Source organism: Myxocyprinus asiaticus, chromosome 18, assembly GCF_019703515.2.
Source record: "Myxocyprinus asiaticus isolate MX2 ecotype Aquarium Trade chromosome 18, UBuf_Myxa_2, whole genome shotgun sequence".
NCBI lineage: Eukaryota > Metazoa > Chordata > Actinopteri > Cypriniformes > Catostomidae > Myxocyprinus > Myxocyprinus asiaticus.
The window spans coordinates 23,990,451-24,005,483 of NC_059361.1; the positions used below are offsets into that span (position 1 = coordinate 23,990,451).

The 15,033-nt window shown below is 37.9% G+C and overlaps 1 protein-coding gene across 6 annotated transcripts in view; it reads right to left on the reverse strand.

Moving 5' to 3' along the window:
* LOC127455958 (ran-binding protein 10-like) overlaps positions 1-14,591 on the reverse strand; it is a 57,102-nt gene extending 42,511 nt beyond the window's left edge. For 2 of the 6 annotated variants that reach the window (XR_007899765.1, XM_051724171.1), the window contains exon 1: positions 14,078-14,587. Coding sequence is in view for 5 of the 6 variants with exons in the window: in XM_051724171.1 (XP_051580131.1) it covers positions 14,078-14,276 (199 nt within the window). In the remaining variant the exon portion in view is untranslated. Of the gene's footprint in view, positions 1-14,077 lie in introns of all 6 variants that reach the window. The other 4 variants (XM_051724176.1, XM_051724174.1, XM_051724175.1 and 1 more) reach the window with 3 other exon arrangements.
* Positions 14,592-15,033: the final 442 nt, after the last annotated feature.

The following is a 15,033-nucleotide window of genomic DNA, read 5'->3' on the forward strand; positions in this document are numbered from 1 at the left end:
ATTTGTTGAACATGTGCTAAATCCGGTACCGTCTCTTTAAGAAACCGGTAGTCCTGTAAAGATCGTCTGTAAATGAGCGTATATAAACGAGAGAGGATTCGAATGGCTTTACCTCATCCGTGCTATGCATGATTAGTGCAACACTAGTTAAATGTTTCTTTTTTGTTATTTTGAGTAAACACTGACTGTAAAGAACAGAAGGGGTATTAAAAGAGACATTATTCAATGACAAATGGGTTGCGTGGATCTCATCTTTGGACACACACAGATTACATGGAACAACTTTTACTCTCAACACGCAGTGAAAAGATCTCGCTGCTCAATAGTTCACCAATATACTATACTGGAACGGTTTTTCAGGTTCAGGCTCGGGCTTTATTTTAAGGACTGATCAAACCACTAGTCCTAATTAACTTTCATTATATGGAAATGAGTGGCATATACTGTATCATCAAAATTGTTGGAACAACATGAGGGTGAGTAAATAATGAAAGAATTTAAAATTTTGGGTGAACTATTCCATATATCTGTAATCAGCATATACCATGTGTTATGAGACACTGTGATTCAAATAAAAATCAATCCTATATCCCCACAGTAATTGAAAGCTGCATCAAGTGTATGCATTCATCGTCATCATCTCTGGTTACTGTAATAATATTAATCACCTTTATATTTAGCATCTAAGTCCTGCTACAAGCTAAAATACACTTGCCTGCCAAGTCCAGACAAGCATTCATAATCAAGAACACACACAAAATCTATATATATCCACAGCTCACACGACCAGAGTAAAAGCAGATGACCCTGTATGTGCAAATCCCTGACTCACTCTTCCACACACAAACTACAAACGCACATATATACACACACACTCAATCTATTTATACATCATGCCATGACCACACCATTCTGGGAGCACAGAGGAGTGAGATGACCCTAGGTGATTCTCTCCTTCTTTAGTTCCTTGTCTGACTGTCCCTCCATCTCTCTCTCCCAAACATGTTTACTGCACAAAACACAAACAGCTTTTATACAGCATCCTTCTCTGCACTGCATAATCATAGGTCTGCTGTGTCTTACAGCACTGCTCTAATCCTGTGTAGGACATATCATTTTATGGTATGTTCTGCATTAGCGCTGCTTTTTTGTTTTTTTACCGGGGTGAGCCAATAATCTATTAACCCTTTGAGGCACAAAACTGGCTCGATCCCAGTCTTGATAAAAGGGTGACTCTCTGGCAAGAAATGTCCAGGTCAGACTTTACCTCAAAATAAAACTAAATTATGTTTTGCATAAAGAAAATGTAAAAAATCAACCATAATTTAGGACGAGAGTTTCTTTTTTTTTTTTGCATTGTGAAATATGACATACAGGAGGTATACCATTTTCAACACCATTGATGCTTGTTTTAGTTGGAACAGCTTGGTGACAAAATAACACAATACACATTTATTGATTGAATTTTTTGGCAAGACCTTATCAGTTGTTTCAGTCTGTGAAAGTGAGGCTGGATCGGTTTCAAACCTGACAGACAGGGTCCGGAATTCACTTTTTAGTCTACCAGCCAAGGTGGCTTGTACATGAAAAACAAATGTACCTGCCAGTCAGATTTCTTGCCGGCCATTTTTTATTGCATTTTACAAGTGGATCTGACAGACAAGAGAGACAAATAAACAATATTGTACGCATGTTTAAAAGTGAACTGCTTTTTTAAAGAATTGTATTGTTTATGGAATATTTACTTGCCTGAAAATCTATTTAGAAATTTTTGTGGAGTTGGGTAATTCAAACTTAAGGCCCTGATATACAATTGAAGTCAGAAGTTTACATACACCTCAGCCAAATACATTTAAACTCAGTTTTTCACAATTTCTGACATTTAATCGTAGAAAACATTCCCTGTCTTAGGTCAGTTAGGATCACTACTTTATTTTATGAATATGAAATATCAGAGAGAATGATTTATTTCAGCTTTTATTTCTTTCATCACATTCCCAGTGGGTCAGAAGTTTACATATACTTTGTTAGTATTTGGTAGCATTGCCTTTAAATTGTTTAACTTGGGTCAAACATTTTGGGTAGCCTTCCACAAGCTTCTCACAATAAGTTGCTGGAATTTTGGCCCATTCCTCCAGAGAGAACTGGTGTAACTGAGTCAGGTTTGTAGGCCTCCTTGCTCGCACACACTTTTTGAGTTCTGCCCACAAATTTTCTGTTGGATTGAGGTCAGGGCTTTGTGATGGCCACTCCAATACCTTAACTTTGTTGTCCTTAAGCCATTTTGCCACAACTTTGGAGGTATGCTTGGGGACATTGTCCATTTGGAAGACCCATTTGCGACCGAGCTTTAACTTCCTGGCAGATGTCTTGAGATGTTGCTTCAATATATCCACATAATTTTCCTCCCTCATGATGCCATCTATTTTGTGAAGTGCACCAGTCCCTCCTGCAGCAAAGCATCCCCACATCATGATGCTGCCACCCCCATGCTTCACGGTTGGGATGGTGTTCTACGGCTTGCAAGCCTCACCCTTTTTCCTCCAAACATAATGATGGTCATTGTGGCCAAACAGTTACATTTTTGTTTCATCAGACCAGAGGACATTTCTCCAAAAAGTAAGATCTTTGTGCCAATGTACAATTGCAAACTATATTCTGGCTTTTTTGGAGCAGTGGCTTCTACCTTGCTAAGCAGCCTTTCAGGTTATGTTGATATAGGACTCGTTTTACTGTGGATATAGATACTTGTCTACCTGTTTCCTCCAGCATCTTCACAGGTTCCATTGCTGTTGTTCTGGGATTGATTTGCACTTTTCACACCAAACTATGTTCATCTCTAGGAGACAGAATGCATCTCCTTCCTGAGCGGTATGATGGCTGCGTGGTCCCATGGTGTTCATACTTTCGTACTATTGTTTGTACAGAAGAACGTGGTACCTTCAGACATTTGGAAATTGCTCCCAAGGATGAACCAGACTTGTGGAGGTCCAAAATTTTTTTTTCTGAGGTCTTGGCTGATTTCTTTTGATTTTTCAAGCTGCTTAAAGGCACAGTTAACTTAGTGTATGTAAACTTCTGACCCACTGGAATTGTGATAAAGTCAATTAAAAGTGAAACAATCTGTCTGTAAATAATTGTTGGAAAAATTACTCATGTCATACACAAAGTAGATGTCCTAAATGACTTGCCAAAACTGTAGTTTGCTAATATTAAATCTGTGGAGTGGTTAAAAAATTAGTTTTAATGACTTCAACCTAAGGGTATGTAAACTTCTGACTTCAACTGTACTTCAGGAGAAGTTTTTCTGCATTCTTTGTTCAGGGGTATAAAGAAGTTCAAAACAGCCGAGCAACAATATACTGTTTGCGAACATTCAAATATCTGCCATACCACTGTGGGAGGCGTTTAGAAACACATTTAAATATGAGGACGCTCAAGAAGCTAATGTGACATTAAAATGTGTTATCATTGACTTCATGCCTCATTCTATGAGTAGAATTTACACTAGATCAGTAAAAGATGCTTTTTTTTAACCACTTGATGATAATTTAAAGTAATATACAGTGGCAAGAAAAAGTCTGTGGACCTTTTGGAATTACTTGCATTTATGTATAAATATGTCTTAAAATCTGGTTTGATTTTCATCTAAGTTACATTAATGAACAAACACAATCTGTTTTAACTAATGACACACAATATTGTATTGTTCTTGTACATACTGAATACATCACTCAAACATTCACAGTGTAGATTGGAAAAAGTATAGGCTAATGATGTCAACAAAAGCTAATTGGAGTCAGGAGTTGGCAAGTCTGGCATCTAATTAATGAAACGAGATTGGAGGTGTGGGTTAGAGCTACTTTGTCTTATAAAAAGCACTCAAAAATTTTGAGTTTGCCATTCACAAGAAGCATCTGGTGATGTGGACCATGCCTCGCAAAAAAGAGATTTTGGAAGACCTATGATCAAGAATTGTTGCTTTGCATAAAGCAGAAAAAGCTTACAAAGTTATCTCAAAGAGCTTAGATATTCATCTGTCCACACCTGTGACAGCTAAAGAACTGAAGAAATCATTAACTGGTTAACATCTCTGTTCAAGAATCTACTATATGGAAAACGGTGTCCATGGCAGGACAACACGAAGGCTTTCCAACAAAAACGTTGCTGCGCACCTGAAGTTTTCCAAAGACCACGTTGACACACTACAAGGCTACTGGGAATCCTACAGAATAATGTCAGGCTGGCTGTGCACCAGCTGAAGCTCTGTAGAAGTTGGGTGATGTAGCAGGACAATGACCCTAAACATTGAAGTAAATCCACTACAGAACGGCTTCAAAAAAATAAAATCCACCTTTTGGAGTGGCCCAGTCAGAGCCCAGACCTTATCCTAATGTCACTTTTCCACTGCACGTTACGGTTCAACTCGACTCAACTCTGCTTGCTTTACTTTTCTGAGCTTGCTTTTCCACTGCAGTTTAGTGCCATCTCAACGTGGGTGGGATTATAGGCTGATCGTCATAGTTGCGCCGCAAGTGTCTTAAACGCGACACAAACTTTACTGAACATAAACAATAACACGACTGCTAGCTGTTAGCTACTAGCTCATTGTGCTGCATAAAGCAGTTGTTGCATGGTGATCTTACACAAGTGTAACAGTTAAATTGGCCTAGTTGTTTTAGAAGCAAGCTTTCCAGTAGCTGGTCAACTAAATAAAGTGAAGCTTTCAAGCAGAATACAGAGTTAACGTAACATAACGTACCATCCTCCATCGTGGACTCCAACAACGGCGAGTCCAGGACACTCTCCCTCCCATTGCTCACCGGTCTATTGCCATAGATAGCGTCCATTTGGTCGAACCACTTCCACTTTCTTCTGTTTGAACCACTCCGGCTGTTGTGGTCCTTGATGGTTCTGTAGTCACTTTTAAGTAACTTTTCCTTACACTGTTGGTAGGTCCGGTGGTAGCCGTGCGCGGCAAACAGTTGAGACACTTCCTGAAAGACTTTTTCGTTTGTCGCTAACGAGAGGAAAGTCTGCACCTCGTTTATTGACCACGGCGTGGTTTTGCGCACAGCCATTTCTTTTTACAATTTGAAAGTCACGTGAACAAATGATATTGCTGTCACTGTTACTAACTTTAAATCTAGCGGGTTGATGTCCCGTGTCGCAAATCCATTGACGCTGGTAGTGACGATTCTCTCTGATCAATCAGTGAACTGCAGGGTTTTGACATCACATTTAGTATCGGCTCGGCTCGCTCGGAACCTTGACCAAGGTGGTACTAAAAAAAGTATCAGGTACCAGGTACTATCCACAGTGAAAAACCCCCAAAAAGTGAGCAGAGTCGAGTCGAGTTGAGCTGTACCATGCAGTGGAAAAGCCCCATAATAGAGATGCTGTGGAATGACCTCAAGAAGGCAGTTCACACCAGACTTCCTAAGAATATGGCTGAGCATAAGCAGTTCTGTAAGGAAGAATGGTCAAAATTCCTTCTGAATGTTGTGCAGATCTAATCCGCAGCTACCAGAAAACTTGGTTCAGGTTATTACTGCCAGAGGAGGATCGACCAGTTATTAAATCCAAGGGTTCACTTACTTTTTTCCACAGCACTGTGAATGTTTAATGGGATGTGTTCACTAAAGGCGTGAAAGATTATAATTGTTTGTGTGTTGTTAGCTTAAGCTTATTGTGTTGGTCTATACTTGTGACTTTGATAAGGATGAGATCACAATTTATGACCAATTAATGCAGAAAACCAGCTTAGGTTCACCTACTTTTTCTTGTATATGCAGTACAAAATGCGCAATTTGACTTGTTTACATTCTGAATTCATGACACTAATGCGCAAATACACTACACGCGACCATAATATGCACTGATTACACTGTAATTGTAATTTATGATGACACTTTACAACTGCAAAGATGCATAAAAGGTGTATAAAAGAGTGTTAATGGGAAGAATACAGACAAAAGAGAGGGACATACCTTACTATGGGTAGATGTGTGAATGGCTTTCACTGCAGAAGGCACATGAGTGAAGCAGCATATAAACCAAAGGTTTATGGGCACTTAAAAAGTATTAGAGTAGACTTGATTCCTTTTGTAGACTAATTAAACAAAAAAACAAAAAAATGCTTGACATGTTCTTGGAAAATGTCTCTATGCGAACAATCGTACAGATGTAGGTAAATTTGCACCAGTTCGTTAATAACTGAACAATAGAGTGTTGACTGATCTTAACTGACTGAACACTGTGAACTAGGGATGTGCTGAACGACTAATTTCACTGACGTTTAAATGAAAATTTTGAAGCCGACTAGTCTAAAAAGAAACCAACCGTCAGAAAACACTCAAAAAAAGAAATGTGTTTATGCGACCCATTTAAAATACTTGATCTATTCCAAATCCGAAGCTAAATTCCACTGAAAAGGGGTATTTATCTGTGACGTGCTCACCTTGCATTATGATCATTGTACATTAAATATAGAACATGACACGCATTGACTGAATCAACGTTAGCAAATATTTAAAAGGCATATTTATTGAAAACAATTGAATGAATAGTGCAGGACCAATAGAGCAACTCAGCCTGTTCTAAATGGAATTCACCACGTAAAAGTTACTTAACATATTAAAACAGGTCAGGACATTGTTGAAAATAATTAACAGGTAGACTAAGCCAAATCTATGAGAGAAAAAAAATGCATTGAAAAGTTGTGCGTATTTCACAACGTGCAGTCGTGCATTAGCCATTGATCTAATATGACAGCAGTTTGGTAAAAAATGTTAACCAATAACAGTTACGAAATTAAAAAAAAAAAAAAAGTAGCCCTAGGATAGAAAAAAAGGACTGTGATGTAGCCTACAATAAACCTAATGTATTCAAATCATGACGTGCGCACAGAATAAAAGATACTTTAACACATTAAGCAGTCGGCACCTCGTTGAATATAAACAGTCATTTTCTAGGCTACTTACTCAAAAGCATACATTTTTTGATGAGCAAAATTAACACACTGACATGGTCTGGTGAAAGACGGGACTTGACTCACCTGATGAGGCCATCCTGCACTTGAAAAAGCCTGCACAACGGCAAAACTGTGTACAAGCATGCACAGATGTAAAGAAGACTCAAATGTGAAAACATCCATAGGGACTTTCAAACGTTTGGAAATCTGATTCCTGCACCACCACCGAAGTGATTTCATAACAACTTTGCTGAGTTTTCTTGTCTAGCGAGAGGACATTTTCCTGTGCATGCCACGATTGAGAGAGGGAAGAAGCACGTGCAGCTTGAGGTGAAATGAATCTTTGTATCTGCTCCAGATATCCTCTTTTTAAAATAATATTTGTATTATTAATTCTATTTAAAATATGTAACATTAATATGACAGTAATTTAAGCGTAGCCTCTGTAAAAATATAAAGCCAAATGGAAATGTGTAAAAATTATTATCAGTTTAATGGGGGAAAATTTTAACCGACTAGCAATTCCAGTGTTGACTTGAAGCATCAGAACCGTTTAGTCGGCTAGTCTCGCACATCCCTACCGTGAACGGGTCTCAAAGTAGGTGAAGCTCCAGGTCACACCTACCGATGACATGGACCAATGGCAGTAAGGTGTTTAGCAGCCGGTAAGACATTTTGCTAAAAGTGTGCCCTGACTGGCTACTGTGAACCACCGAAACGAGGCCAGATTTTGTTTTTAATGACATCACACCCATTCGTTCTTCGATTTCATATGAAGTATATCGGGGCCTTTACTCACACATAAACTCGAAACCCGAGAGTGGTCTTCCCTTCTTCCAGATGGCATGAAGGCTCTTCAAAATTGCCCTCACCTTGTTTAGATTTACAGCTAACTAAGCCTATAGATGAGCAGCGGGAAACTAGTTAAGGGCCATTCTGTCTTAACACCTGCAACCTTGCTGATTGTAAGCCTACAGAGCCTCCTTGAGGACAAAACTGTGTTCCATTACTTTTATAAGCACTGACACAGACATTGATAGAAAGGAAAAAGCACCTGCCAGTGTGGTGTGAGACACAGCAAAATTCACTGGCCAAATAGAAAATTCACCCACATTTGGCACTTGGCAGGTGTTAATTTCAGACCCTGCTGACAGGGAAGAAATGTGGTCCAATTTACATGTGGCATCCAAATGCTCAGCTTATCAGTTGATATACTGTATGGTAAGACCATCGGCCCTTACATTATGATACTCCATATAAGTGTCAAAATAAATATGTCCCAAAGACTGACTATCTTTCTTCTGTGGAACACAATAGAGAAAAAAATATAACACAAAAAGGTTCAGGGCTGTCAGGCTCAAAATACTGTAAAAGTAGTTGATACAAACTGTGCAGTCTTCCGAAGCCATACAATCACTTTGTGTGGCCAAACTAGATGGAAATTTAAATGGTTATTCACTCTCAAATCAAATCATTGATCAACTCTGGTTTGTAGTGCTCTAGTCCAAAATGGCGACTACGGTGCAGGTTTGACATTATGACGTTTGGACACAAGCTAATCAATGATTTTGATTTTTTTGGGGGCTTTTTGGAGCTTGACATTCCTTTGACATTTTCACTTTCATAATATGACAAAAAGCTGTGTGAGGATTCTTAAAATGTCTAATTTTGTGTTAGCCACTGCTGGGAAGAAAGAAAATAATTCTGGTTTGGAGCGACCTTAGGGTGAAAGAATAATGATAGGGTTTTTGGGTGAACTAGTGTCATAGCATTGTTTCTATAAGAATGTTATGACCTGACTTCAATGTTCTGTTATAAGCCTATACGCACTACTTTGAAAACATCAAAAAAATAATGTAACAATGCAAAAATAATCTTAATCGTCCTAAAATAGTCTTTGAATTTATTCAAAATACAGCCTGAATACTTATTTTTCTGTTGATTTTGGGGTGAAAAGGAGTCAATAACCAGTATGTGTAGCTCAATGAATAGTGGAATGAGATATACTCATAAACTCTCTCTTTCTCATAAACACACACAAACAATCAGCACCACAGAATCGGATAGCTATATGGTAAAACACTAAGGCAAACGGTGGGAGCAGGACAGTGCTACAGCTGGCACCAAAAACATCAGCTAAACAGGCCAAATTATAAAAATGAAATTAATATCTACAATATAAGAGAACAAAGAGAGAGGGAGAGAAGATTGGGAGTGTCGTGGTAGTGTTAGCAAACAGGGTTTTACAGCTTCATAGAGACACTAGGGGGAAACTAACACAATCTGGTGATGTCACCGCACTGAGTGAACATGCATGATTGGCTCCTCAGACTGGCAAAACCCCTCAATAGGCAAACATTACAAAGAGGTTAAAGGAAACACAGTGAACCAAAAACCTGCCACAGGAAACAGATAGCAGTCCACCGAACGGCATAGAAAAATTATCCTCATCTAGGCCTATTCTATATTTGAATCTATTTAATTTTCCTTGCATTAATCTTCTCAAAGGAGGTTGTGTTGTAATTCAATGCAGTACAATATCTCCATGGATGTAGTGCTGCAAATGTCCCATTTCCACTCTTCATTCATGGGCTAACAGTCCCCCTAATAAAGACTTTTTTTTTCTACTGGCCCAGTCAGGCAAGTAGTTCATATTTTACTTGGCTTGCCAACACTTTAACTGCCACAAATTTGATAAATAACTAAACATTTAGGTATTTAGTAAATAGCTATACATTCAGGAAACGTTAAAGCCATAGTTCACCCAAAAAAAAGAACATTCTCTCATCATTCTTTCACCCTCATGCCATCCCAGATGTGTGTGATTTTCTTTCTTCTGCTGAACACAAACAAAGATTTTTAGAAGAATATTTCAGCTCTGTAGGTCCATACAATTCAAGTGAATGGGTGCCAAAATTTTGAAGCTCCAAATGTACTTAAAGTCAACATAAAAGTAATCCATACGACTCAAGTGGTTAAATCTATATTTTCAGAAGCAATATGATATGTGAGAGTGAGAAACAGATTCATATTTAAGTAATTTTTTTTACTACAAATTCTCCTTCCTGCCCAGTAGGTGGCGATATGCACAAAGAATGCAAATCACCAAAAACAAAAGAAGAAGAATATGAAGGAGAATGTTAAATTGCAAAAATGTAAAAAAGGAATTACATTTTGATCTGTTTCTCACCCAAACCTATCATATCGCTTCTGAAGGTATGGATTTAATCACTAGAGTCTTATGGATTATACTTTTATGCTGCCTTTATGTGCTTTTGGAGCTTCAAAATGTTGGTACCCATTCACTTGCATTGTGAGGACCTACAGAGCTGAGATATTCTTCTAAAAAAACTTAATTTGTGTTCAGCAGAAGAAAGGAAGTCATACACATCTGGGATGGCATGAGGGTGAGTAAATTATGAGAATTTTCATTTTGGGTGAACTATCCCTTTAAGTCCGAAACATTAATGATTTAGAGAAAACATTGTAATAAACAATTTGATACACAAAGCTGACTTTCTACAGCCTGTTATTTATTAAAAATTCCAAATCATGAACCCCATATGAGGACATACATTTTTAGGCAAAGTATTTGTTGTTCTCAGAAATTGCTTTGTTTGCATGATTATCAGGCGCTACTAGTTACAAATCATAAAGGGAAATGGAAAATGCACATAGCAATCTCATCCTGGTCTCAGGAGGTTAAGCATGACTTCACAAAGTTAGGTTAAGATACAGAAACACATGGATTTTGGCCATCATAAATTCATGATTTTAATTTTTTTGATGGCTCATACTTTTTGTCTAAACCTGGAAATATGAAAGATATCAAATTGAATTTGGTACAATGGCCAAAATAGTACTGAAATCACAAGGGTGAGAAGAAGACAGTAGGTTAAATAGTAGCTGCTCTGAATACGTTGCTACAAAATGGGAATAATTTGATTTAAAGAAAGGGATTACAGTTACAAACAGTGCAACCCTTTGCTTAATCGAAATCTAAATACACCAATTTTAAGGATAAACTGATATCCAAATCCAAACACAGATCCATGACAAAAAAAAAAACAACAAAATAAAAACAACATATATATATATATATATATATATATCAGTACACAAACACTTCTGATTCCTACTCAACACTAATTAACAAATAGACTCAGTACTCCAAATACAAAATGCTTGGCTAACATCAGCCACATATGAAGTGGTAAACATACCCATGCAGTGAAAGAAGATAGTTGCCAATGAGGTACAATTTTCCACTGACACAAAGCAGGGTACATTACCAGAATAATGTGGTGTTGTTCAATGTTGAGTCAAAAAGGATAAACAAAATAAAACTATTAGGCTAAAGACCCAGTTGACCTGGGCATCGACACAAACATGCTGTCTATTTGACAGCTGTCATGTGTGCAACAACACATGTAAGAAAATAAACAGTAAAGTCTATACACAAATGACCCTCAGATGGTAACTGTCCTGAAGTATTGCACAATGCACAACAGGCCCACTGTCACACGACATAATCTAATTAAAAGCAGATCATTTGGCAAATCCTTTTTACAAGCCTTATGGTTTATGTAGGTGCTAAAACAAAAGATCTCCCTGTTATAAAAGCTGCAAAGTCATTGAATCACAAAGAGCATCTACAGACTGTTTAGTGATCATTCTTAAAATAGACTGCTTTATTGTGTATTGTCTAGAAGCATGTACATACAGCGGTGGCCAAAAATATTGGCACCCATGGTAGATATGAGCAAAGAAGGCTGTGAAAAATGTCTTTATTGTTTATCCTTTTGATCTTTCATTCAAAATATTCACAAAAATATATCCTCTAATGGATATCTTACAACCCTGCAAACACAACATAAGTTTTATCAAAAAACAAATATTTTTGTCAAATATATGTGTGGCACAATTATTGGCACCCCTAGAAATTCTTATGAGTAAAATATATCTGAAGTATATTCCCACTCCCATTTTACTTATTTTTAGTGCACCTGGATGACTAGGAACATGAAATTGTTCAGCCATGACTTCCTGTTTCAGAGGGGTATAAATATTAAGTAACACACAAGCCAAATTCCCTTTGTCATCCATCACAATGCAAAGAATAAATTTATGATGTGCGGCATAAGGTTGTTGAGCTTCACAAAATGGATATGCCAATAATTATGCCACACATATATTTGACAAAAATATTTGCTTTTTGATAAAACTTTTATTGTGTTTGCAGGGTTTGATATCCATTAGAGGATATATTTTTGTGAATATTTTGAATGAAAGATCAAAAGGATAAACAGTAAAGACATATTTTTCACAGCCTTCTTTGCTCATATCTACCAAGGGTGCCAATATTTTTGTCCACCACTGTAGTTGTTCAACAAAAAAATGTACATCTGAATTTTTTGGTAAATCTAGAGTCCCCCCCTGGGTCATTCGGCCGGAGAAACACCACAGGGTGATTGTCATGAAACCTGTCAAGAAAATGTCCTGGTCCTATTCTACTCCAAAATCAAAAGAAACAAATAAGAAATGATGTTTTGCATACAGGAAATAAAGTCTATTTAGAACCATTAAAAAAATTTTCATGAAAGTTGCACATTTTACCCCCAATTCTTATTCCTTCAATGAGAAAAAAGAGGGTCATTACCCTGATAGCACACGTACATCACCCAGCCATCTATTTGATGTATGTGTTTACATCTGGAAGATTTTTTTTTTTTACGTTGTTTGCTCATCTGCAATACGTCTACAAGATGTATGTCAATAAGTATTTCTCAGATGTCAATAAGGCATTCAACAGATGTCTTTGAGACGTTTATGATGTAGAATGTTTGTAAATCTGATCTTTTCAAGATGTTTAGCAGATGTTAATTAAATTGTGATGCTTTCCAGATGAAAAGACATAAAACAGACTCATCACAGACAGGGCCGTAGCAGTTTTCTGGGCCCCCTGACTGTATATTGCTCTGGGCCCCTTTCCCATTAAAAAAAACACAGTTTAGATTTTGTTGTGGGGACCCCTGGGCCTGTTGGCCCCTAGAATTGTTACCACCTTTCATCCCACTAGCTACGGCCCTGATCACAGATGTACATGTGCTATCTGATGATGTATAATAAAGTATAATAAAGTGTTAAGTATTTATACACTGTAGTATGTTGTAATACAGTATACAACAAATAGCAGTATTATGGCAATAATAATCATCATAGAAAACAATGGGGAATAGTAAAAGAGAATAGAAATGAAAATAATGTCAATGCAAAAATGGTCCTAAATGTAGACTTCATTTTGTTTATGCATAATATAATTTCACATTTTTGTATTCAATTTGGGTTAATGTCTTAAAGATACAGGACATATTTTGACACGTTTCGTCAGAATAAACCCCAGTGCAACTGTTCAAACAGCCAGTGCTGTGGAATTCGAATTCACACCTATGATGAATTCGGGGCTTCGAACGATCCATTAGATTCGAATATGTCGAATATTTCGAACACGCTTGTTCGTGCGTAAACAGTCTTGTCTATGTTAAATACACATATAAAACAAGATCGTTTCCAGCGTTTTTGTTCCATTGTACTGTGGCGCGCACCCTTATATAAATCATCCGCTCTCGAAAGCGGATAACAAATACACTTATGCAATGCGGTGTAAACTAAACAATCGATGTGCATTTCATTTCAGTGGTGTAGCTGGTTGCCCTGCTGTGGCTGTCTGACAAGCACCAGTTTCAACTAATTCACCAAAAGGGATGAGCTTCGTAAACCAAAAGCACTTTATGTTCTTCAGATAGTAGGTGTCTAAAAGCAAGACTGACACGATGGGTTCTCTAATCGTGCATTATATGCTACCCTGAGCTACTCTCGCTAGCCGAATTCTGACATGTTTTGCTAAATGTCAGCCCATTTGGACATTCCCCATTCCTTCTATGCAACAAAGCAAAGGGGACGGAACAAGCAGCTCAATCTAGATTGGGGAGATTGCAAATGTTCGAGAGCAGCTAACCACAACAGCCGTCACCACCGGGATTGTTAAGGCCTGTGGAGTTGACAGCTCAGCAATGTTCTGGCGAGTGTGTCACATCTGTATACCTTTGTAATGCACCCGCAGATTATTCTGTGAGAGCCCGATGTAGCTGTATTTATCCTTGGGGCTCCACGATCGGGGTAAGGGGGTTTCTTCCTCATTCACGGCCGGGTACAGCCGCTTCAAACGCTCGTTTAGCTCATGCTCTTGATATTTAAAAGCAGAATCTCCTGTTAGCAGGCTCACCGCTCCAAGCTCTGCCATTTTTGGGTATGTGTTTATTCCTTCTCGTAATCCTACCCCTGTTTTGCCAATCCGCTAAAAAGGAGTGAGCGCTAGACTGGAGAAACACAGCAGTGGTGAGACATCCCCGGATAAGCCAGCCGCTCTACAGTGACGTGTGGGTACTGTAGTTGAACACAAAGCACTGCGCAGTGCACACTGATGATACGAGGGAAGTGCCATTAACTACATGACCCATAAATAATTGACGTTTTGTCCGTCGGAAAGAGGAGAGGGATGCAAAACGCACTGTAGTTTTCAACACATCCCATAATCATGTTGTAAAAACACTTGTTATCAAAGGGATAGTTCAGTCAAATAAATAAATAAATAAAACTTAACTTTTACACCGGAAAGTCTGAAAATGAAAGTGAAAGCGAAGATTTAGAGTAAAAAGGACTTAAATATTGATCTATTTCTCACCCACACTAATCATATCACTTCAGAAGATGTGGATTAAACTACTGGAGTCGAATGGATGGCCTTTTATGTTTCCTTTATGTGATTTTTGAAGCTACAAAGGTCTGATCACCATTCACTTGCATTGTAAGGACCAACAGAGCTGAAACATTCTTCTAAAAATCTCCATTTGTGTTCAGCAGAAGAACGAAAGTCATACACATCTGGAATGGCATGAGAATAAATATATGATGAGATAATTCATTTTTGGGTGAACTATCTCTTTAAACTAATATATTTTATTTGTCTGAACTAACCTTTTTGGATCTCGAATTAGTAT